Consider the following 25,638-nt stretch of genomic DNA (forward strand, 5'->3'; position numbering starts at 1 on the left):
TCTAACTTTCTCTCTCTCTTTCCCCTTTCTCTTTCCTCTTTCTCTTTCCACTTTTTCTCTTTCCCTCTCTCCTCTCTTTCTCTTCTCTTTCTTTCCTCTTTCTCTCTCTCCCTCTCCCTCCAGGTTAGGAGAGAGAGAGAGAATGAAAGGCAGATGGCGCCGAACGGGTGGGGAGAGCAGGACGGAAGGTAGAAGCTCCTGGCCGCCCCCCCATCGCTTCTTCAGCCGAACAAGCAGGGAGGGGCAGGGAGGGGGAACAGGACAGGAGGCAGCGGCTCCAGTGGCGGCAGCCCCATTGCGTCCTCAGCCAAACGGGCAGGGAGGGGGAGCAGGACGGGAGGCAGCGTCTCTGGCGGCAGCCACTGCAGCATTGTCGGGGTCCCCGTCGCTGCCCCTGGCCCGGCCGCCGCCCCCGCCGCATCTTCAGCCACTTCGCCGTCTTAGGAGGAGTGCGCCAAGGCCAGGTGCACCATGGGCAGCCGCGCCGGCAACAGGGAGTACCGACGAGGGGGGGTCCCGATCGCCGCCAGCCCCGCCGCCCTCGCATCCCAAGGTCTCCTTCTCCTGCAGCAACGAGGGCAGCAGCGGCGGCTCCCTGAAAGTGCCCGAGGAGGGTGCCACCAATGGGGCCAAGGTGGGGCCGGGCGGCGGAGAGCCCTGCGGCAGCCAGGCGAGCTTCATGCCTGACTGCCGTCCGGCCCAGGCTGGGGAGACATGTGGCCGGTTCGGCTTCCCGGGGAGCGATGCTCCCGCTGGCCGCCGCACCAGCCATGACTGCTGCCCAGCACGGGGAGACATGTGGCTGGCTCGGCTGCCCGGGGAGCGGCCCAGGAAGCGATGCCCCAGCCGAGACTGGAACAAGTAAGCCGGGGGGGGCGAATCACCTGCCTCGCAGCCACTTCGCGGCGGTGCTCTGCGGACTCAGAGCTCCCTCCCTCCCCCCCTGCCACTGACCTTCCATCTCCGGCTCTGCTGCTGCTTGGCCAACGGTTGCGCCGGCTGGACATCGCAGGGGCTGCTCTCTCGGGGCTGCGGCTTATGGGAGGGCTGGCCCACTCAGCAAAGGCTCCGGGGGGTTGCTCCCAGCGGGGATCCCGGGGCTTCCCCGCATGGCTCCCCAGCCACGTGCGCCTGGGACAGGGCCAGCCCGGGAAAGGGACTTCCTGGCCGCCCTTCTCCCAGGGGGCGGGACACCCGGGCGCAGGGCCAATGAGGAGTCCTGCGAGGGGGCAAGTCCCATGAGAGAGAGAGAGAGAGAGAGAGAGACAGAAGTGCAAGTGCCTCTGTCTCTGTCTCTGTCTCTCTCTCTCTCTCTCATGGGACTTGCCGGAGGGCCGTGGGAGGGCCGCATTTACATAGAGCAGGGAGGGCTGTTCGAGGGCCGGATTAAACCGGGCCGCGGGCCGCAAATGGCCCGCGGGCCGGACTTTGGACATGCCTGGGGTAAAGGGTCTTTTGCATTTTCATTGTTATGAATAAGTCTTCCAGTATTTTATTTGTGTATGGTAGTTTATATTTCCCTTCTTTCATCTCTTCCGTCTCTAGATCCATTTCCTCTGCTTCACATTCTGATCTCTGGTTTATTTGTTCATACTTTGTAGTGTTGTCTGGGAACTTTCTAGTTGTAGATTTAATTTGGAGATTTGCTCATTTATATTATCTAAATTATTTTTAGTCTCATTATGGTTTCTTTTTATGTTCTCTTTGTATGCAACAATTGTTTGGTGAATTAGTTGTAGCATAGAGTATATTTCCTTCTGAAAGGTGTTTGTTTTTTCTTGAGGTATCATTCCTGGAGATCCTCTAATACAGTGGTCCTCAACCTTCCTAATGCCGCGACCCCAAACCATGTGGTCGTAAGTCGAGGACTACCTGTATTTCCCTGTGGGTGGGGCAGGAGGAGGCGCGCACGCTCCGCCTTCTCTCCTGTGCCTGGAGCACATGCTGGGCAGGCCGAGGGTGGACGCAGGCCGTTGCCCAACAACTGCCTCAGCCCGGGAGCACCGCGCATGCGTGGTGCCACCCCCTGCGCCAGCCGAGGCGTAGCTGGCAAGCGGCAGCGATGGCGCAGGCCGACCACCGGCTGGCCCACCAGCTGGCCCAGCCCAAGGGAGGTAGGGCACCCTCCAGGCCCCACGCGTGCCAGCAACCCTCCCTGCGCCCACGCTGCCTTGCGGGCGGGGCAGGAGGAGGCGCACACAGTCCGCCTCCTCTCCTGCGGCTGGAGCGCACGCTGGGCAGGCCGAGGATGGACTCAGGCCATTGCCCAGCAACCGCCTTGGCCCGGGAGCGCCGCGCATGTGTGGTGCTGCCCCATGCGCCGGCCGAGGCATAGCTGGCAAGTGGCAGCGATGGTGCAGGCCGACCACCGGCTGGGCCACCAGCTGGCCCAGCCCAAGGGAGGTAGGGCACCCGCCGGGCCCCACGCACGCCAGCAACCCTCCCTGCGCCTGCCGCTGCTCCGCTAGCCTTACCTTGGCCACCGCACATTTGGTGTGGCGGCAGGCAGGCAGGCCCAGGCGCTCCTGGGCGGCCATAGCCCACGGCAGCGAGGGCGCAGGCCGACCACCAGCTGGGCCACCAACTGGCCCAGCCCAAGGGAGGTAAGGCACCCGCCGGGCCCCACACGCGCCAGCAACCCTCCCTGCGCCCGCCGCTGCTCCGCTAGCCTTACCTTGGCCACCGCACGTTCGGTGCAGCGGCAGGCAGACCCAGGCGCTCCTGGGCAGCCATGGCATGCGGCAGCGAGGGCGCAGGGTGACCACCGGCTGGGCCACCAGCTGGCCCAGCCCAAGGGAGGTAAGGCACTCGCTGGGCCCCACGCGTGCCAGCAACCCTCCCTGCGCCCGCCGGCCTCCCACCTCCCACCCCTGGCCCTCTTTTACTTACATTTAGTAGTTGCTCAGCAGGGAGGGGTGGAAACGTCCAGAAAGCTCGCCTTAGCTGCAGACAACTTGCAGCACCGTTTACAGACTGGGATTTTTGGCGGGCTCAGCAGGGCAGAGACAGCCTGGACAATTCCTATTGGCTTTTGAAAGCCAATAGAATTAGACTCTATTCAAGAGAGTCTATTCTATTGGCTTTCGAAAGCCAATAGATTCTATTGGCTTTTGAACGCCAATAGAATAGAGTCTCTTGAATAGAGTCTATTCTATTGGCTTTCAAAAGCCAATAGAATAAGAGGGAGTAGCACAGCTAAGGAAAAGGGGGGGAAAATGGCGGACTGCGTTGTTTGGCGACTCAGTCAGGCAAGGTTATAATCTACAATGCTCAAAGTGTTCAATCTCCCTGAAAATAGCTTAAAAGTCTCTCCCAATCAGACTAATCAAAAGTCAAAAGTCAAATTTTTCTTTCTCTCCCACTAGCTCTTGAGATTAAAAGTCCAAGCTTAGTAGGTGTTTATAGTCTTGTGATGGCTTCTTATTATAACTTTGCTTGTCTCTAGGACATAAATCTTATATATACACACAAACCTCAAGAGCAAAAAACACTGAGCCAAAGGGAAAAGGAAGTTCAGTCTTATTGTACAAATTGTTCTTTAGATTCTTGGACTAATCTAGTACTTTGCTGATGAGTACTTATCTAAATCATTGTGCCCTTTTTCCACTGGGTAACTTATTCTTTTCTATGGAGCAAAGAAGGAAGGAAGGAAGGAAAAGACGTCTGAGTCTGGAAGTATCACCCCATTACCTCACTGTTAATTCCATATTGACAGATTTGCAAGTAACTTTGGAAATGCTTGAGATGTTTGTGTAAAATATTTCAATCCCGTGAAAGAAGAATCTGATTTAGAGTTACTTTCCTGTTCAGGTATTATTAACTATTGGACTTGATGCCAGAGGCTGGCCAGGCCCATCATCTCCATCTCCTATTATTGCCTGTGATGCTTTTCAGTTTCCTACCTCACCCCTATGTTAGAATTCTGGCTCTGGTTCAGGATCTTAAGAGGTGACGGGGAGACCAGGAAGAGATAAGAAGATCCATGTTCTTTTTTTAAGAGCTGCAAAGTAAACACTGGATCTTGTAACCAATAGAAACTTTTCAGCAAAGCTGGAATCATTTTAACAAAAGAGTAACTATGGATTCCTGTTTTTAGATGAGTTGTGTTGTATTGCTTACTTTGGAAATGCCAGTTTTAACAGGAATACATTTTTGAAAATAATAGCCCCATGTAAAACAGAATCAGCAAAATGCTGCCATCTTCTGGAAAAAAATGTAGTTTTCTGGCTATAAAAATAAAGTAATATGATAGATTAAAAATAATAAATATTCAATGAAAAAATACAATGACTTTTTCCTAGTGCCAGCTGAGGCTCTTTCAGTTGCTAGTAACCTAGTTCGCAAAAATTACTTTAAAAGCTTGTATACAATTGTACCAAGCCATCTCTTGACATCACTGAATAGGAGAATACTATTGCATCCTACTTTTTCACTCTAACATCTTACCACTGCATTGGTCTTTAGGGCCAGCATTAATATTCCTGTTTATATTAGGTAAAGGATTTTCTTAATGAAACCACTGTCTTATCCATTATTTTGCCATTTTATATAAAATCTGTCCAGATTTGATTATGCTACTTTGGCTGTATCAATGCAAATAAAAAAAAGGTTTTGACAATAATTGATCAGGGGGTCTCTCATCTTTGTGCTTGTGTTCAGAAACAATATTGTTACTATAATATAAACAACCATTGATCTCTATTGTTCCCAGGTTCACTAGGAATTCCCTCATCACTGTGAAGATCAGTCCACTGGATAGAATTTTGATTTGAATTTGTACAATATCTTTTGTTCCAATGTATGTCATCATTGCCAATTTAGTATTCTTTACTTAAAAATACCCCACTTGATTTTGGAATTATTTGCTTATAATTTAACAAATCCTAAAGAACTAAGGTTCTAAATGGAAAGCCTCTTGGAGTTTTCCAGATTCCTGTGTGAGGCCAAGCATCTCCAAGGTTTGTCCTAATTTGTTGCACACTCTGTTGCAAACACATTTAGCTTAGCAGCAGAAGTAGTCTGTAACTCAAAACAAAGTAGGAATGCACATGTCTGCAAGCAAGAACAGACCTTCTCCAGGACGTTTAATCAGCTTCAACAGGCTATGATATGACAGCAAATTCCTGCTTGGTCAGCATCTTTCTTTACAATCCCATTTAGAAATCCAGGGGATCAAGTAGCAGCATGAAAACTCAGGACCATCTTTGTGAGAAAATGAAGATAAAGCACAAAATACTGGAAACCATATGTTGTCCATAATCTGTAAAGCCCCTCGTTCAATGATTCTCTCCTCTGACCCCCAGTGGCCAAGCCTAAGTAAACAGAGGCCTGTGAAAGAAGCGCCTTCTTTCCAATTAAAAAGGTACTAACATCTCTCCTTCCCCTAATTCCCTCAAACTAAAGATTTTTTTTCATCTTTTTCATGAATCCAGTATTTCATTGCTTTCTCCTGTTGTGTCTTGAGGTTGCCCAGAGGTCAGTGCAGACAATATACACTGCCTGTCATCCTTTCCCATGTGACATGAGGAGTTTTAAAGATTAATTAATTCCTACCCTGTCTGTGGAGGGCTTGAAAGACAGAGTTAATTAAAGGCATTGCCATGTTAAAGCAGAATCAACTTTTCACTATTTGGGGGGATTTGATGAGCAGGTGTTCAGGGGTGTTGAAGCTACTTTTCTTTCTTTGGACAGGATTTCCTCAGCCTTCTCTGCACTATTTTTCCACAGTCATTTTAAAGCTTTTTATGTTTCATGCTTCAAATGCAGTTAGAGGAGGGAAATATTTTATCACTCTAATTCTCTGAGTTGGTCTTCCTCAGTCTTCCATTTTCCAGCTCTCAACAATCCCCCAGGCTTGTTGGGAGTGGTGGAATTCCAAATCAACACAGCTGCGGGGTAACAAGTTTGGACAAAAGAAATAGGGCAGGAATAAAGTCCCATTTTTTAGAATACTGAGGATAAGTGTTTATTTGTTCTACTTTAAAATCTGATACCAATTGTAATTGTAATAAAACAGCTACACATCCAGGATAAGCCCTCAAAACACATTTACAAAACTGTAAATAGTTGCAAGAGTTTAAAAAACTAAATGACCCTAAATGAGATAACTGTATGCAAATAGGTCAGGATGAACTTCCTACCTACAGCCACTTGCTTCAGAAAATTCTCCCTGCCTTGCATTGGGTTTTTTAAAAAGGGATTTCAGTGCAAATCCTTTTCTTTTAAAGTTTCCACATGCTTGTATATTTCTAAATTCAGATTAGAAGAGCCACTGCACCCTGTGTGTGTTTAACATAACATGCAACTTAATTTTAAATTCTCATTTACCTTCATTTACCAAATGCAATATATCCAGCTGTTCTTGGGAGGGCTGCCATGTAATTCTTCAAGATCAAGAACTGGAAGAGAAAAACCACTAATTCCTTTTACTTCAGTTGCCTCATGTTGTTCTGTTTTTGCATTCAAAATAAATTGAATGTCTGAAAACACATTCTGGCAAATAACAAACAGACATGCAAAATATCTGAGAAGCTTCTTTTAATTCAGGGAAAAACTTTTTTAAATTAGAACAATATCATTATGCCAATGTTTCATATATTCTGTCATTTTTACAATGGTATTTTTGATTCTATGCAGACTTTGACTACATAGACATAAAGTGGTATTAACATGGTACACTGCAAGGTATCCAATTTAGATTGCAAGTTGGAATTAAAATTTGAATGTGTCATGTATTTGTTTAAAACTACATTCTCTGAATTTAGACATCAGTCATAATACAAAGTGATTTATAAGACAGTAAATATACCTAATATTCTTTCCTCCTCCTGTTTTCCTCACAACAGCAATCCTGTGAGGCAGGTGCATGCCAACATGTACACATAGTACTGCACAACACTTTATTGGAAGGAGCTTCCCAAATTACATCTGTGTTCATTTATTAAAGTTTATGTGCAACATTTTCAAGCTAAAGATTTTAATTATAACAATTTGTGAATTTTACTGCAATGGGATGTTTTCATATTATAAGGTAAAAGTGATGATGAAGCAAGCTTCTGCAAAATGGAAGAGACTGGGAAAGTATCTGAGGAGATCAGGGATCATAAACGGCCCAAGCGGCCCCGGACAATCCTAACCACACAGCAACGCCGAGCATTTAAAGCATCATTTGAAGTATCTTCTAAGCCATGTAGGAAGGTACATTTTAATAATTAGAAGAGATTGGAATCTTATATGTAGGAACAATTATGGTTGGCAGTTTTTAGTAACTAAGGTCTTTGTATCCAAGATATTTACAGAGATTCATGTTTCCATAACTCATGCATATTGTGGACCAAAGACAATATTTATTTATATTTCTAATTTAATTTATAAGGGTCACCCCATTCAGCACATACTCTGAGCAACATGCAATTAAATCTAATACACTGCTTCTGTCCTGTCTCCATAACAACCCATTAAAAATGCAGTAAGTGCTCTTCCATACTACCGTAATCTGAAACCCAACTGAAATTGGTTTAGATTTTCTATTTAGATAAATAGAATAACTAATTCTTTAACAATCATCTGGAACTCTATCTGCTTTTTCCTCAACATTACCTAGAAAGATTGGAGACTGGATTAAAATAGATCTAATGATGGCTTTTTGTGAAGGGGATGCACCGCTGTCTTCAAGGAGATTAAACCACCTGTCTCTCAAGAATGATGGATCCATCATAAATCACCTCTTGGGAGGCCTTAACTAAGCAGGATGGGCATGGATCTAATAAATGGCCTTACTGACAGTCTCAAAGAATCTCTCTACCTCCTCAGGAATCTCTTCTTCTTCTGTGTCTAGATCAAACTTTAAATTGCCAGAATGAAGCCATCTTCTTGGCTTTGTCACTGACCAAAAATAAGTCATTATTGATACATGTTTCTGGCAGTAGCCAACATACCAGCAGATGGGCCGGGGTCTGCATCTCTCCACATTCACACAACATGTTGTTATCTGCTAAGAGCCTCCACTTCAGCAGATAGGCACTCCAACTCTCAACCTATTCAGGGTCCTCCAAGTAGTGTAAGGGAGGTTGGATCCTTCAGCCAGGAGTGATATTTTCAAGGTAAACCAAGAAAGACTGGGTCTTAACATTTAACAGAGTATGAGCCATCTCAGTCAGAGTCTGAGCAACTTTATGAGCAAATGCCTAGAATATACTAAATAGCTGCCCTCTGTAGACATGATCTGAGTGGAAAAGTAATTAAGTTTTGCCACTATTACTGCCATGATGTAATCTCTAATATGAGTTCCTAACTCAGTCAGATTAATTCATCTTCCTCCAACAGTGAACTAGGTCTCTCTTCTGTCATTTCATCTCTCAAAGCTCCTCAGAAAAGTTAAGAGCTGTGCAGGAGCAATTAAGTCCAAGGTCCTTATCATACATCAATGCTGCTCACCAGATTCAGAAGAGAACCTCCAAACTCCTTCTGAAACCTATCCAATCCATTGGTCTAGGGCAGACCAATCAAATAGCTTCACTTTCCCCGCTGAAGGAGTGGCTGTCCATAAGCTGAAAAGCAATTGGAGAGCAACCTGACCATAACAATTGACCTTTACTTTAGAACATATTGCAATTATCCTGAGACAAAACAACAACAACAAAAACCAAACAGATCAAGCATATGACTATTTGTGTTCACTGAGTTCTGAATAATTTGGGTCAGGCCAATAAATGAATCACACCAGACTCTACACTACGTGTGGGTGTAGTTTCCAAAAACATCAGTCTTTGAGACTCCACTGCCAATTCAGCAACAATCATGTGACTTAGGCAGGAAAATTGATGTGCAGCAGAGAGACCAGTTCAGTAGCAGCAAACCCATCTGCCCCTAGAGTCCATCTTCAACTAGAATGTCCCATCTGGTTATCTATAGTACAGAGCTTCTAAAAGCCACAAGCAGCTGCCACCTTACCCCACTCTCTTGGTTTGTAGCTTGCTAAAGTCTAAATTCAGTGGGCAAATTTCAGAAAGGGGACACCTTCTCTAATCACATCCATACAAGCCACTCAGATCTCAGTCATATATGGCAGTAAATTGCCTTATCCATTGTACGGTAGTGGATGAGAGGAGCCTTATTAAACAACAACCTGGAATTTAACAGCACCAGACAGGACCACTGTGGATCTAATGACCTGGCAACAGGATGATACTAGGAACTGGGAGAAAATGTCTATGGAGATTCTCAGTCATCCAAATCATAGTTATCTCAAAGGTGCTTTTTCAAAAAGGCAACTGGACTCTTTTTTTTCCTTGAGGGGGAAGAAGAAGATATTTCACTTTTCATCCAAGAAACTTCATCAGTTATAATGGTAGGGAGATGGAAGGATAGGTTCTGACAGGATGGTGGTGGGGGATGGAAGGATTGTATTTCTTTGCAGTCATCTGGTTGGTTGCACTCTCTCTGGGAGCTGTTGAGGCCACTTGAAGGTTTATCTGTGCCGTCAGAGTCACCTGAATCAGAGTGCAAATGATTGTGGAATCTTTTTTGAACTGCTGAAAGGACTTCGTTGTAGCCTAGAAATAAGCGGTGTCATATTCCTATCTCTCTGTTGAAAGAGGGCTGTTCAATTTTAATATAGATGGACTCTTTTTACCCCTCTTTCAAAGCAATGGTCTTCTCTATCCAAAATGTGGACTTTGCTATCTTCAAAAGAGTGACCTTTGTCTTTCAAATGCAGATGGACCGTTTAATCATGTATTGATGGGTTTGATGTCCTATGTTGTGCCATGCACTTGTGAAATGGTGGTTTTGTTTTAATAATGAACAGATCTGCATATGTCTCACTGCGTTGTACTGCATATATCCCATTACTCAGTTTGTGTCTGGATGTTTTATCCTTGGGGTAGACAAGTTTCTGCCTTGATGTGTTCTTGGGTTTAAAGTGTACAATTATGTTGTGTTGGTTGAAAATCCTCCTAAGGTTTTCAGATATTCCTACAATGTGTGGAATGACAATGTTGCTTCATTTGTTGTTCTCTTCTTTGTCTGTAATGAAGGAGCTCCTGCTGGGCCTTTTTTTTTTTTTTTTAGATTTGATGAAGGCCCATTTAGGATAACCACATATAACTGAGGATAACTGAGGGATTCCTTGATGTGTTTCAGTTCTTTTTCTTTTCCCCCTTTACTGGTGAGTAAACTTTCAGCCTGATGGTGTAGGGTTCTGATCAGTCCCATTTTGTCCTACTGTGGATGGTGAGAATCAAAATGTAAATACTGATATGTGTGTGGGTTTTCTGTAAATTTCAAAGTTAAGGCTTCTGTCTTCTTTAATGTGCACTGAACAGTCCAGGAAAGCCAGGCTGTTTTCTTTAACATTTTCTCATGTGAACTTAATATATCTATCCACAGAGTTGATGTGTTTTTAGTGAAGGCTTCCACTTCCTGTGTTTAATCTTGACCCAAATATCATCCCTATATCTATACCAGTGAGTGAGTGGAAATCCTGTGAAGGATTTTAGGACTTTGGTTTGTATCTCTTCCATGTAGAGATTGGCCACAATGGGAAGCACAGGTGAACCCATGGCACAGCTGTGTTTTTGTCTGTAGAAACCTTCATTGTATTTAAAATAGGTAGTAGTCAGGCAGAGGTCCAATATGGCACATATGCGATCTGGGCTGAGGTTAGTTCTGTTGCCTAATGTGCTGTCTTGTAGCAGACATTTCTAACTGGGCCTTCATCAAATCACTCTGATTCAGGTGATCCTGAGGGTGCAGATAAACCCTCAAGTGGCCTCAATGGCTCTCAGAGAGAGTGCTAACAACCAGATGACTGCAAAGAAATACAATCCTTCCATCTCCCCTGCACCATCCTGTCAGAACCTTTTCTTCCATCTCCTACCATCATAACTGATAAAGCTTTGAAGAAGAAGAGCAAAGCATCTTCTTCTTCCTCAAGGAAAAAACAGTCCAGTTGTCTTTTTGAAAAAGCACTTTTAGGAACTGGAAGGTGAAATGAATATTAAATATTGACTCTGTCTTGCCCGTGTATAGTCTACTCCCAGCTCCCTCTCATATCTTTCTCTGCTGATCACCACTCAGATGGAACTGCCTGCCCTATTCCCTCTGTCACCTCCCATCCTTTCTGCCCCAATTTCTGCGAATCATGCAACTGAAAGACCCTCAACAACTCACAGTTGATCCCACCATCACTCACAGTAGGCTCCCACACTGCTTCTGCATTCAGCAGAGACAGGAAAGTCAGATTCTTAGAAAAGATGCCCATATATTATCCTACAAATCTTTAACATCTTTTCTAGTCCTTAATTCCATCAGTATTACTTGCTGGAATAATACTAAATCATATATTCTAGTCTGCAATACCAAACTAGTCAAAGATATTAATCTTTCAGGCATGAATCACATGAGCAGTCCAGCAGGGATGCTCTGCGAGCAGTCAAATGGAAAATGTTATCCAGAGTGGAATCTGTGGGCGGAAGCCATTAGGTGTGTTTAATGGTCAGGTAGCTGCAATGTTCAGACAAGTCTGATATTTTATCCCCAACCAATTCAGAACCCACTACCCTGTCTCTTCACCACAACATCATAAAGAGTTTCTGCTTACCCATCTGTTGCAGGGACCAGCTTCCCTTCCAGCATGACTCATCCTAGTCAACTGTAGCAGGATTTTGAGTAAGTTTCCAGCACCAGAATGAACTGGGCCTCATCTTCCCTGGTGGGAACATGCTGAGCACATCCAAAATACCAGTTCAAGGGCCAGTCTCTTCACCATCAGAAGGCTATTGACTCACTCACTCTGTCTATTTCAAAACTTTCAATGTTGACTTGAAGAAAATCCAATTCCAGAACAAATAAGGCCTAAGAACCATTAAAAACTTCAAAAACAGATTTTTTTAAAAAAACAAATCTAAGTACTCTTATGCAAACACTAAGATTCAGCCCCATTCTCCCATCCCTCTCTAGAAAAAAAAATCAAGAAAAAATATTTTGTTTAGGGCAAATGCTGATCCACTAATCAGAATGGGATCCATCGGTCATAGTTTGTTTTTCTAGATAGCAGTTACTTTGCGGCAGTAATATATATTTTTCAGAACCCCTAAAAATCACCTAGATAGCTAGAGATCTGAAGTAATTGGTTATCAATTAAACAGAACTGCTGCATTATGGAGTTTTTAAATTTATTTTTGAAACGTAAAGTGAGCACAGGTTTATAAAACATTCTTGTCATTCATATTTTGAGAGACCTTGCAATATATTTGGAAATTTGAAATACTGGGACATGTTGAAAGCTGAAAATGTTGTGTAAACATTTTACATTTTGCTGATCATTTGTCTGTGTGATACTGAATATAATTTACATGTTCTGCATTTCCTAAAGGTAAGAGAAACATTAGCAGCTGAGACAGGTCTTAGTGTTCGAGTTGTACAGGTCTGGTTCCAGAATCAAAGAGCTAAGGTACCGTAATAATTACATTAATAATTAAATATGATATTTGCTAGGAGAGGAGTACCTATCTACATCAGCCGTGTATACCCTTTCCCCAGTAATGCCAGAAATAGGAGTTAATGGACTAGAGTTCCAATATATATTGCACAGACTGACAATTCAACTACCATAACATGCAGAATATTTAATGTGCACAAGAAAAACATTAACTTCCAACATTCTCAAAACAATGGCATAAAGTTACTAACGCCTTTATGTAAGCTCATTTCTTCTATCTTCTTTTTGTCTATCTTCTTTTTGTCAAATTTTAATGAAATGTTTTTCTAGCTCTAAAAAGAGTATTAGTAAATACTGCTAAAAAAGAATATCTGGTGCTATAATTTTAAGGATTGTTTTAAAATAAAATCTTTCTAGTCAGTGCAACTTTTGCAATGCTTTCCCTACCTAAGGAAATATTTATTTCTTGGAAGAATTTGATGACATACGAATTCTTTCCTAATTTTATGTCAATATGTTCAAAGTTTTCATATTAATAAGTTCTTGGTTGGTTTGCTTTATGCCAGAGAAGTGTTTCCTATTTGAGGAAATTCCCCCCTTCTAGATTTCCAGTTTTTGGTGGCAAAAGTAATCAGACAACATTCAACATATGGAAATTGCAACTAAGAAATAGGATTTTTTTCAGAAGGATTTTATGAAAAAGGCATCTTCAACTTTATACAAGGAAGAAATAAATCTTTTCACCATTCCCCTTGTCAAAATTTCTTCAGCAATTTATATGAAAATTGTTTACATCCCAGATGTGTCCATAGCTATGAAACCTCTAGAGTTTAAAAAGAAGTAGGGCAGGAGCTAGGAAGTTTTGATGAATGAAAAATATTCTTTATATTATTAAAATCCTGCCTTTATTATTTTTGTAAATAACTCAAGGCAGTGAACATACCTAATACTCCTTCCTCCTATTTTCTCCACAACATCACCTTGTAAGGTGAGTTGGGCTTGGAGAAAGTGGCTGGGCTAAAGTCACCAGCTGGTTTCCATGACTAAAATATGACAAGAAGTGACGGTCTTCCAGTTTCTGACCTGGTGCCTTCACCATTAGACCAAACTGGCACTCTTTTTAAGAGATTTGAGGGTGAGGGTAATGTATAACACAGAGGAGGCTCCAGCTAAAAACTTGAAAATAGTGCATTTGTACATAAAAGTAGCTTATGAACCTGGTATATAAAAATTTAAAACTTTCAGTGGGATTTTTAAGTTAAATTTTGAAAATTTATAAGACTGATATTCCTACAGAAAATAAACTGGGTGTGTAAATGTTTGTTTCCTATATTCTTTAGTACAGGAAATTATCTAAGATAGTACAAGGAGCATACATAGAAGGGGTGTCATGGGGAATTTATATTTCCATTAGCTTTTTGGACAAAGCTACATAAGAGTTTATTCAGTCAGACTGAAATTATTTCTTTTGTACTATATTAATATAAAGAGAGGGGAGCTGAATGAGTACAAAAAATAAACAGCAGCTGTAGGCAAGAGCAGAGCTATGAGTACAGGTAGTACTCAAATTACAGCGACAATTGGGATGCAGTCATAAATTGTAGTGTCATGTGACTGTAATCATTTAGAAAGGTCAATTCAGTAGCCTCAGTTGCCATTGTAACCATAAGTGGGAAGTCCCAGGAGTTCAAGTAAGGAGCACAGGGGTGCCACAGGGGTGGGGGGATGGAGGGGAGCCCTAGGAGGCCCAGCAGAGGCCACATGTGAGTTGAGGGAGGGGATTGTTGCAGGTTGATATATGTGAGTGCAGGGAAGCCCAGAGAAATAATGTGTGATGTGGTGCACTGGAAGATAGGACGTAGGACTTACAGAGCAATTTGTGATTTTCCCTGCTGGCTTCCCAATTGACTTTGCTTATGGGAAACTGGCATAGAAGGTCACGAATACAAATTATGGTCACATGATTGTGGGGCACTGCCGCAGTTGGAACTTTGAGAACTTGTTGTAAGTATCCTTCATTCAGTGCTGTCATAACTTTGAATAGTTGCTGAACAAATGGTCAATACGTGAGGGCTATCTCTATGTAGAAAGGTAAAGGTGATTGAATAAACATGAAGCAGGAATTTCTCATCATTTTATAGGTGTAGGAAGCTTGTGAGCTTCTCCCAGTATATCCTTCACAGAATTCAACAGATGAAAGGTATCAGAGTACCATAGTAGCATCAGTAGGAATCATTTAAGTTGTTTACTCATCCATCATTTTTTTTCTGAGGTTATTCTACTATTCAAGATAACCAAGGAGAGTTATTATGTTGTTCTGAATTTTCTTCCTACTTTACTCACAGATGAAGAAATTAGCAAGGCGACAACAACAGCAACAGCAAGATCAGCAAAACACACAAAGATTCACTGCAGGTAAGATTTGGTCTCTAATTTTCTTTTTACATGGAAACTCTCTCTCTTGAAAATGTACCACCTGCTGCCATTCTGAAAGTAAGATGTAAATTCTTTACAGTGAAAGTACAGTGGTTATTAATCAAGAAAGGAAAATATATTCCAACTGTTTCTTCTTACAAATTCAGATTTTGTATATATTTCAGTGCTTGATTAACCTATTTCAGCCAAAGCCAGGCAACTGTACTGGAGCCACAAAAAAACAGGTAGGACAACTGTAGCCTGAAGGGAAAAGATTTGGCTATTGTGGATATGTAAACCTGAAAATACATGCCTAGAAATATACACACCTCCATACTCGTTTTCTCTTTCATATACACATAGATACATATGCAATTTGCTCTCCTTGCTTGGCAAAATATTTATTCATGTATTTGATTTACAATCACATTTTTTGTTGCTAAGGAAAATAGGTGTTAAGTGAATGATGCCCAATTTTATGACCTTTTTTTGCTATGTTTGTTAAGTAAGTCATTGCAGTTGTTAAATGAATCACATAGTCATTAAGCAAATCTGGCTTCCTCCATTGACTTTGCTTCTCATAAGCCAGCTGGGAAGGTCCTAGATGGTGATGACATGACCCTGGGATACTGCAATTGTCATAAATGCATGCCGATTGCCAGGTGCCCAAATTTTGATGCTGTGGGGATGCTGTGATGATAGTAAGCATGAGGACCAGTCGTAAGTCATAATGAGTGTTTTATCATTCATAGAAGCATAGGGCTGGAAGGGAGAGTGGAGGCCTTCTAGCCAACCCCTGCTCAAGGCAGGAGCCTTATACCATCCCAGTCAAACGTTTTTCCAGTCTATTTTTGAAACCTCCGTGAGACAATTTCTCCTTACTTCTAGGTTGGATTTCTTTATCAAGCTTCTACCCATTACTTCTTGTCCTGCTCTCTGGTGCCTTAGAGAAATATGTCAATCCCCTCTTCTTTGTGACAGCCCATCAAGTACAGTTATCCTCTTCGATAGACTAGACATACCCAGCTCCCTCAACCATTTAGCCTTCAGACCCTTTGTCATTGTTGTTGCTCTTCTCTGCACATTTTCCAGGATCTCAACATCTTTTTTGGATCATGGTGACCAGAACTGGATGAAGTATTCCAAGTGTTGTCTCAATAGTGTAGTGTAAAGCAGTACTATCACTTCTTGTTGTCGTCGTCATCATCATCATCATCATCATCATCATCATCATCATCATCATCATCATCATCATCATCATCACCATCAAATCTTTATTTGGTCATAGACGAGTATGTAGAATACAGAAATCACAGTTAAGTTGATGGCAGCCTAGGACTGCATTGACTTTTTTGGCAGGTGCAGCACATTGCTGGCTCATACTTAAGTGGTGGTCCAGTAGGACACTTAGATCTCTTTCACATTTACTACTGTTGAGCCAAGTACCACTGATTCTGTATCCATGCATTTGTTTTTTCCTGCCTCAATGCAGGACCTTACTTTTCCCACCACTGAGCTGCATCTTGTTACTTAGGGCCCAGTGTTCAAGTCTGTCAAGGTCCTTCTGGATCTTGAGCCTAACTTCCAAAGTGTTAGCAATTCTCCCAAGCTTGGTGTCATATGCAAATTTGATAAGTTCCCCTTCTATCCCCTCATCTAGATCATTTATGAAGATGTTGAAGTGTACTGGACCTAAAACTGAACCTTGAGGTACCCTATTGCATGCTTCCCTCCATGTAAATTTAGTTCTATTGATGATTACCCACTGAGTGTAGTTGATCAGCCAATTGTGAATCCTTCTGGTGGTTGTATTGTCTATCCCACATTGTTGTATCTTACCAAGAAGTAGGTTGTGGTCTACTTTGTCAAATGCCTTGCTGCAGTCCAAGTATACTATGTCCACAACATTTTGCTGATCCACTAATTTAGTTACTTTATCAAAAAAGGCAATAAGGTTTGTCTGGTATGATCTGCTTTTAACAAACCCATGCTGGCTTTTCATAATCACCTTGTTTGCTTTTAGATGCTCACTAATTCTCCATTTGATTGTTTTCCCCAGGATTTTCTCAGATGTCACACTGATTATCCTATAATTTTCCGGATCCATTTTTTCCTCTTTTTGTAGATTGGTACCACATCAGCTCCTTTCCAATCCTTTGGAATTTCTTAACAAAGAGTTTATCTATGTTTTCTTGAATGAGTGGCCTATAGTACATAGCTATACTTGTAGATATATGTTTTGTTTTTACTTCAGGAGCTCAAGGCAGTACTTATAGTAATCCCTGTTGTGTAGAGTACAGAAAATGGGAATATTAGATATGTACACCACCTCATGTTGATCAAAATTAAAGGTGAGATAAAAATTATTATTCTTTCATTCTTCCTTGTCTTCCAGCTCAGACAAGCAATGGCAACAGCACTAATTTTGAAGGAGTTATGAATTCATACACCACATTGCAACCAGCCTCACAACAAATATTGGTTATTGATCATAGTGTCTATAACTCAGACTCCTTCCAGCAAGGACTTACTCCCCCACAGATGCCAGGGGACCACATGCACCCTTATGGTAAGGACTGAAAAAAATACAAAAGCATATAATATGGAAAGTAGAGGAGGAAAAAGGGAAGAGAAACGTGTAGAGAAGAAGGGAAAAGAAAGAAAAGGCATTGACTTCCAACTCCCTTTGGTGCAGTAGAATAAGAAATAGCATTGAACCTCAACTTTTTATTTTTGCATAATAGTATAAACTAGTCATTTCTGTAACAACAGATTGATCTAATCAGTAAAACCCAAAATCAAAGTTTCCTTTTTTTCCACCTCAAGAACAAAGTCCAGAAACGGTTTCCAAGTAGAAACAAAAGTACTTGTTTTTTTTCTTTTATCAAAGCAGTCAATTTAGCCTCTCTGCTAACTCCATCAACTTTTGTAACCATCCATCTATTGTGGGGATTGAACATCCTTCCATTTTTGTGCATAAAGTAATCTTGCTGCTGTCAACATATATAACATCAAAGTTTCAAAAATATTTTCCAAGTCTTTTTTCATGAAATCCAAGAGAAAAATTTCTGGTTTTATCTTTATATTCACTTTGAGAATCTCCAATGTTTCTTTGCTTTATCACATATCCGGCATAAAGGATAAAAAGTCCCTTCTTTATATTTGCATTTCCAACTTTCATTTGAAATACCTTTATACATTCTTGATAGCTTATCTGATGTTAAATATCAACAATACATCATCTTATAAAAATGTTCTTTTAAATTGTAATTTAATGTAAATTTTAAACCTTTGGTTCACATATTCTTCCATTGTTCAAGCATTACATTATGTCCAAAGTTCCTTGCCCATTGAATCATATAATGCTTTACATATTCATTTTCCAAATTCAAACTCAATAATGTTTTGTAGACCCTAGCAATAATATGTTCATCACTACCACACAACAGGGTTTCCCATTAATTTTTAATAGAACCAAACCCACAGCTCTTTTTCTCTAGTTTAAATCTTTCTTTTTATTGTAAATATACAAACCATTTCTTTAACAATTCCAGCCCTAGGATCACTGGGCATTCCGTGCCTGGGGTCATGACAAACATTATGTCTTCCTTATGGTTCCCCAGGGATAGGTGGACTGGTAAATTGGCTAGGGTAGCTGGCACCCCCCCCCCCTGCTATGGACCTATCTAACTGGCCAAATGAGATTGGTTGTTTCAGCCTCCTCACCGGAATGCCCAAGTTCCCCACTAGCATTGGGCTAATGAGGCTAATGAGGCAGCGGGTGCAGCCAGAGTCTATTAATGCTTTCATTTTGACAGCTTTGGGCATGGAGGGAGCTAATATAGTCACTGTCTTGAGGATGGGTGCGATGGGGTTTGCCCTCCGAGCTGTCGTCTGAGGTGTCCACCTCCCCTGCTGTGTAGGCTGGAGTTCCCTCCCCATGCTTGGCAGGGGTTGGGGACCCCACAGCCTCTATCGCCCTCATGGCGGGTTCTTTTGGCTTGGCTGGGACTTCCCTGATTTCCTGGCCGGTGATCAGTCTGTGTTCTGCTGAGGGGTTTTTGAGCGGCATTCTAGGGCACAATGCCCCTCTCTCCTGCATTTGAAACAGCCCGTTGACTTCTTGGCCATAGCCGGTGGTTTCACTGGCTCGTGCGTCGGCTCAGGAGGTGAGCGGCCCCATGGTTTTTCTCAGTGGTGCCTCTTCAGTAGGTTGATCTCTGCTTCCTCTGCCAGGACGTAACATTCATTGAGTTGGCGTGGGTCCCCTCGAGGCAGGCAAGCATCATATAGGTCGTAGTTTAAGCAGTCTTTGAAATGGCTAAGGAGGATGTCTTCCAGCCAGTTCAGCTTGTTGGCAATGGCCTGGAATTCTTGCGTATATTCGACTACCGGGCGTCTGCCCTGCCTCACCATCTTGATTCTCTCGTGGGCCTTTTAATCAGCCAGGGGGTCATCGAATTGCCTTCTCAGAGAGGACATGAAGCGGTTGAAGTCTTTGAGCTCTGGGGTGTTGAAATCATGCAGGTTCATCATCCAGTCTGCGGCCGCCCCGTCCAGAGCGGATTGCACGATACGGATACAGGCTTTCTCACTGGGGATGTCTTGTCCATATTCTTCCCTATAGCTGAGGACTTGGGTTTGGAAGAACCCCAAGTGTGGCGGCTCCCCCCTGAATTTCGCGTCCAGCGGCAGGAATCTTTGGATGGATCGGTCCCTTCACCGCCGACGGTATTGTCTCCCATCCTGATCGCCATCTGCGGGTCGGCGGGGAGTGGGGGCTGCCGAAGTGGTAGTTGCTGTTTCAACAGACGTCCCCAGGACTACAGGTTCCGATTCCCCCTCAGTATCTATCCAGCTGCAGCTCCAGGTGCTGGTGCAGCTGTGGGGTTCAGGTTTCTCCTCCCCTAGAGAGCCGAGGATTCTTTTCATCAGGTCAATAGCTTTCTCTAGGATCCAGTTCAAGTGCTGTGCACAACTTCCTTCCTCTTCGCTAACGTGCAGGGGTTTCTCCGTCTCTTGCTTCCATTTGGGTTGGTGGCTGCCCCGTTTCAGGGTCACCTTTCTCGATCTCTTTTCCCACTCATCTTTCTTGCCAACGCCCATCGACCACCGAGGTTTGTGGTTGCACGTTTCCACCACTTCTTCTCCTGAGGAGTATGATGTCTCGGATCCCGATAACTGGCGGGATCCCGGTCAGGGGAAGGCTCCCTTTCTATGGAGTTTTCTCCCTTCACTGCCTCGTTGTCCAACACTGTATTTTTTGCAAAGTCTCCCGGTAAGGGTCTTCCTTCCAGTTGACTATTACTGCAGATCCTGTCTAATGTAAGGACCCACTTCAATCTATCTTAAGAAAGCAGAACTCTTGGAAACAATTTCTTCCAACAGGAAATTTTATTAAGAGTAGTTGATAGCAGGCATAATAGACAGGATCTGAGGGATTCTTTACAGATCAATACTTAAAAGCAGGAATGTCAAACTCAATTTCACTGAGGGCCACATCAGGGTTGTGGTTGATCTTGGGGGGCCGGATGGGTGTGGTCAGGGTGGGTGTGGTTGAGGTGGGCATGGCCAGCTCAACATCACTTGTGTTGGGGGCACCTGTGTGGTCTGGGCGGGGCTGGGGGGATCCAGCCTGGTCGAGCTCCCAGGGCACAGGGATCTCACAGCCCAGCCCAGCCCAGCCCAGCCCAGCCCAGCCCAGCCCAGCCCAGCCCAGCCCAGCCCAGCCCAGCCCAGCTGGCAGGCTGCAAACTAATGAAATCTGGTTTTTTGGAGCACTTGTTTCTTTTTCTCAATGTGTTGTCAATTGCATCGTGCCCTGCCCCCCTCAGCTCCCGCCCCCAGCCCTGTGGAAGGCTGCAAGAAGCTCCCATCACAGCTTCTCTTACCTCTCCAGTTCTTTTCCTTCCCAATGTCACAGCGTGGGGCTGCAGGAGGTGAGACCCTCTCCCCAACATATGTGCAAGTTCTGGGAGAGGTGAGCTGAGAGCCATGGAGCAAGAGGAAATGATAGGGGAAGGGGTCAAAATGGGAAACCTCTGTCTGGAGCCTCTGGCAGCTTAAAAAAACATGTGGAGCAGTGCCTTCCCTTTTAGTTCACCCTCCCCTCCATTGCCTCCATGCCGGGATTGACTCTACGCCTGCCGAAAGGGCAGTTTTGCTTCCAACCACCCCATGCCAGAAACCGCAAGCTGCTGCTGTTCACCTGCCATGTCCCCCCCCCCCCGACAGCCCCTGCGATCTCCTATCGCACACTGGCAGGCAGAAGCCTAAAGCTCCCATTCTGTCATCTCCATGCTCAGGAAGGAAGCCGCCAGCCATGGCTTTCCCATTCGGGGGTGGGGCGACCCCAGTGAAAGAAAAGCCTTGCAGGATGTGAGAACAGGCTGGTGAGCGGGGCATGGAAGCACTAATGCAGAGGAAGGTGAGCAGCAGCCCCAGCAGCAAGAAGGGCTGCCGAAAAGAGCAGAGTCTGTGTGTTCGCCTGCTACAAGCTCACCCGACAGCCTTTGTTTTCCATGCCTTGGATCAGCTGTAGCATGCTGTGGAGAGCTTGGCTGACCTGGGCAAGGCAGGTGCGCACACAGACTCTGCTGTTTTCAGCGGCACTTTGGTGCCTGGCCCAGCAAAGTGGAGCCAGGTGTGGTGAGACGAGGCCTGGCAAAGCAGAGTCGGACAAGGAGAGACCCAGTAAAACGGGGCATGGCCAGGCATGACGGGCAAGGCCGGGAGGGGTGGGGCTAGGCCAGGACAGGTGGGGCGGGGTGAGGCAAATGAGCTGCAGCTGCTACTGCGCGCCACCAGCCTCCGAGTGCTCACCATTTTTTGTGCGTGTGCCGGGAGGCACCCAGCTGGGTTGGGGTGGGCCAGGGCTGGGGCAGCGGGGGCTGGTCCCTTGCTATTTCTGGAACAGCTCCAGGGGCCAAATTTGGGGCCTTGGTGGGCCGCATCTGGCCCGCGGGCCTTGTGTTTGACATGTCTGCTTTAAAGGGTCCCTAAGCAAACCCCACCCCACAGTTCATCCAGACGGTTCAGACTGGCCAATCCCCAGGTGTTAAGTCCATTGTGGTAAGGGGAAGATAACATTGGTCCGGCTCCGTTTGTAGTACGATGTTCCACAGTTCTTCACACCTCCTTTTGAGACCGGAGAAATAAGCCAGGTTCCGGATGTTTGTATTTCTTTCCTCCCCTTTTTTCTAACTGCCAGGTTAGGCAGAAGAAACTTCAGAGAGATGCATAGTGTAGGAGGCAATTTGTTACATTGTAATGGCCAGCAGACTCAGCAGCGATAAACAAAAGGTTACATTGTAGGGAATAGAGGAAGTGAAAGTCATAACCCCGCAGGCATATCCCCCCTCCCCCTTGGGAGTATGGCAGAATCCAGGGGAAGGTGAGATTTAGTTTTAGATCAGAGGAGATAGATAGTGATGAAATATAAATGGATTCTGACAGTATGTATCTAGTATGTATCTAGGCCAGTTCTAGTATCTTATCTAGTATCTAATATCTCAGTGATGGCGAACCTTTTAGAGACCAAGTGCCCAAACTCCCACCCAAACCCCACTTATGTATCACCGGGTGGGGGTGGCTCACTGGGTAGGCGTGGCTGTGGTGGTCATGGCAGACTGGGTGGGTGTGGCCAAGGTGGGCATGGTCACTTTGATGTTGCTCATGGGGCGGGACGCCTGTGGGGGCTGGGCAGGGTTCAGGGAGATCCAGGGGGTCTCTGGCAGATGGGGCAGTGGGCAGGAGGTTCGTCCTGCACGGTGAGGCGAGGCAAGGCGGGGGTGCCATTGTCACAGGGCAAGGCGAGGCAGGGGCCAGGGCAGTTGCTGCCTGACACCATCGGCCCCCACGCACAGGCCAGTGAGTGCATGGGGGCCAACAGTGTCCGTCAGCAGCCACAGCCTGCTAGCCCCTCGACCCACGCACTGGGGCTCTGCAGCCTGCTGCCAGCAGTTCAGAGAAGCTGCCTCTGAGCTGGACGGATGGACGACAGCTGAGGAGGCGATGCAGTGGGTCGTGCCCAGGAAAAGGAGAGCATGTGAGGCCAGGAGGGATGGGATGGGGGGGAGGGAAACCAGCCATGCTGGGATGCATCTGGCCACGTGGGAGCTCAGCGAGTTAGCAGGCGGCTGATTGAAGAGGGACAATTGCCATCTCCAGGGCATGGCGCGCGTGCCCACAGAGAGGGCTTTGAGTGCCGTCTCTGGCACGCGTGCCATAGGTTCGCCATCACTGTAATATCTTATAGCCCCAGCAGATCTAGACTACAAAACTCCAGATGATCACTAGATATATCAGCAGCAAACTAGGGTTTTAAATATGTTTTTGCCACCATTTAGTGATCAGCTGGAATTTTGCAGTTCACATCTAGCGGCCATGATATTCAGAATGGTTGATGACTCTTCTATCTATTATTTAAATATATGGAAATCGTATCAGAGTAGAGTTGCATTTGAGTAATTTTTGTGGCTCCAAATATGACTTGTCTCTTTTGAAGGATGATGCTACAACTAACCATTTTTCTTTGTCTATTATGAAGGCTCTGAGCCCATTTTCTGTGAGATGGATAGTGATGATACCTCCTTCGGCAACCAGAGCAACTGTTTCTTAGAAACAACAGAACCTGGGCCCTTACAATCAAGAGTGGGCAACCCCATTGACAATCTGTACTCAATGCAAAGCTCCTACTTTACATCTTGAGGAATTTGAGGTCATGAATAAACAGAGTGCTGGATTCATTGCAGAAGTTATATGGAGGAAAAAATGGGAAGTCTACTTTTTTCATCAGGAGAACACAGCATACAAAAACCACATGAATATTTCATATATTTGAATTTTCTAAAATTCATTTCTCATTTGGAAAGTTCAGGAAAAACAGGAATATTTGAAAGAGTAGTTTCAGAATTGTTTTCCCTTTGCAAGTCAATTTATAGAAGAAAGCACTGCATGGAAGAAAACAAAATAATGTTTTCTTTTGATGTTAAGATGTATCTAATGTGAATTTCAAAAAAAACCACAACATTTTCGGTTGGGACTGTATCTGCAAGATATTTCCCTATTTTTAATGTTTGCATTGAAACTGCCAATGTTGATGAAGTAAAAAATTCTTCCCCAAATGCATATACTTTTCCATACTCATCATTTTACAATACTTTTGGTATCATGGTTTATTATAACTGTTGAAGCCAAAGGAAAAGAAAAACAAAGTATAAGTGAACAGTTTCACAAGAAATGGCAAATCAACAAAAACAATAAATAGGTACTGCTAAAAATGTGTTCAAAACAACACTCATTGCTTGTTCATGCAGGTATAGAGATTGCAAACTGAAGCTTTTGAACTGTTATATGTGAAACAGTTATCATGAAGAAAAAATATGTGTAACTAAGTTTTTAATACATAAATTTGGGGGTAAATTATGTGTGCTTATATATTTAAGACACAAACTTGCCTAATATTGCATCGAGTTTAGAATTATAGAATTATACTGTACAACAAAAATAACTTTATTTTCTGTGTGAATCATATTTAAGGAATTGCTCAATGCAGTTAATTTATGGAATGGAAAAATGGATTTTTGTGAAGATTGAGCAAGCTGAGAGCCTGTCAGTCTCATCTGGAGACAATTTGATACTTTCAATTTCTTAAAATTTATTTTTAAATGGAAATATCAGGGTAATTATAAATACCTATGCATAAAATGGAACTTCATTAAAATCAAAAAGAGCATTGCCATTTTCTATAATGGGATTTGACTTCCCTTCTGTGAGGAAGCACTACAGGAAAGTGAGGCAGGACTTACAGTAAAACCAGCAGTATAGGAATTGTCCTGTTTAAATCAGTGCAATTTTCAAAGCAATGGAAAATTTTCAGACTCCAGAATATTCATATTGTGGGGATTTAAGTTTCATGGATAATTTAACATTTTACTATTATTATTGATAAAGAGCTACATCTGATTTCAAACCCTATCTTCCATTACTGCTGGTAATTATCTAATAAGAGAAAGGAACATGAATTCGACAAAGACAATTACAAACTGAGGATTGACTAAATGTATATGCAAGCCCAAGTCTTCTTGCAGAGTTCAGAATCAGCTGAACTCCATAGACCACGAAACTAATTCTTTTGACTTCAGAATAATGGAGTGTGTCACTAATTGAGAAATGTAATATTTATTTCACCTGAATGATCAAAACATACTCTCCTTTGCAACTATCTCTGACCTGCCACCATAGTTATTACAAAAAGACTGGAGAGCCAAGGATCCAAGGAGATTCAGGTTCTGCTATCCCTCTGGAACCTTATTCATCAATACTTTCTTTACTACCCCAATGTGTCTAAAAACTTAACAAAATTATCATTTCTTGAAGACCTTTAATACTATTATGCCCTTCTTTGTGTTATGTACAGATTACTGGTTTATCAGCAAGGGCATTAGCATTAACAGCTTGGGCCAGATAGTAATTATTACAATTTTCAAACTGTGTGAAAATGACAATGCTGGAGACTTTCAAATATATCAATAGGAAAATGGTACTCCTCCCCAATTATCAGTGAATTGTGTAGGAGTGGGAGGGTTGTGGCAGAGGAATAGACAGGCAACATTGATTGAAAACAAATAAATAGGCAGAGGTGCAGATTCTCCTTGGGAGAATTTTTTCTTGACATCTAAACAGAAATTCCTTCTCTTTTCTTTCCTATCTTATTCAGTTTTCTTTACTTCTTACCTCATCACCATTTTTTCTTTCTTACTTCTTACCATCCCTTCCCT

At 43.6% G+C, this 25,638-nt stretch overlaps 1 protein-coding gene across 1 annotated transcript in view; it reads left to right on the plus strand.

The window, feature by feature from the left end:
• The window catches only part of LMX1A (LIM homeobox transcription factor 1 alpha), a 123,689-nt gene extending 100,123 nt beyond the window's left edge, over window positions 1-23,566 (plus strand). The window contains exons 5-9 of the mRNA XM_015814660.1: window positions 7,031-7,197; window positions 12,377-12,454; window positions 14,788-14,857; window positions 17,253-17,426; window positions 23,406-23,566. Of these exons, the coding sequence (XP_015670146.1) occupies window positions 7,031-7,197; window positions 12,377-12,454; window positions 14,788-14,857; window positions 17,253-17,426; window positions 23,406-23,566 (650 nt within the window). The remainder of the gene's footprint in view (window positions 1-7,030; window positions 7,198-12,376; window positions 12,455-14,787; window positions 14,858-17,252; window positions 17,427-23,405) is intronic.
• The last annotated feature ends 2,072 nt before the right edge of the window (window positions 23,567-25,638 follow it).

The sequence above is a fragment of the Protobothrops mucrosquamatus genome, unplaced genomic scaffold (assembly GCF_001527695.2).
Source record: "Protobothrops mucrosquamatus isolate PMUCROS unplaced genomic scaffold, P.Mucros_1.0 scaffold271, whole genome shotgun sequence".
Lineage (NCBI taxonomy): Eukaryota > Metazoa > Chordata > Lepidosauria > Squamata > Viperidae > Protobothrops > Protobothrops mucrosquamatus.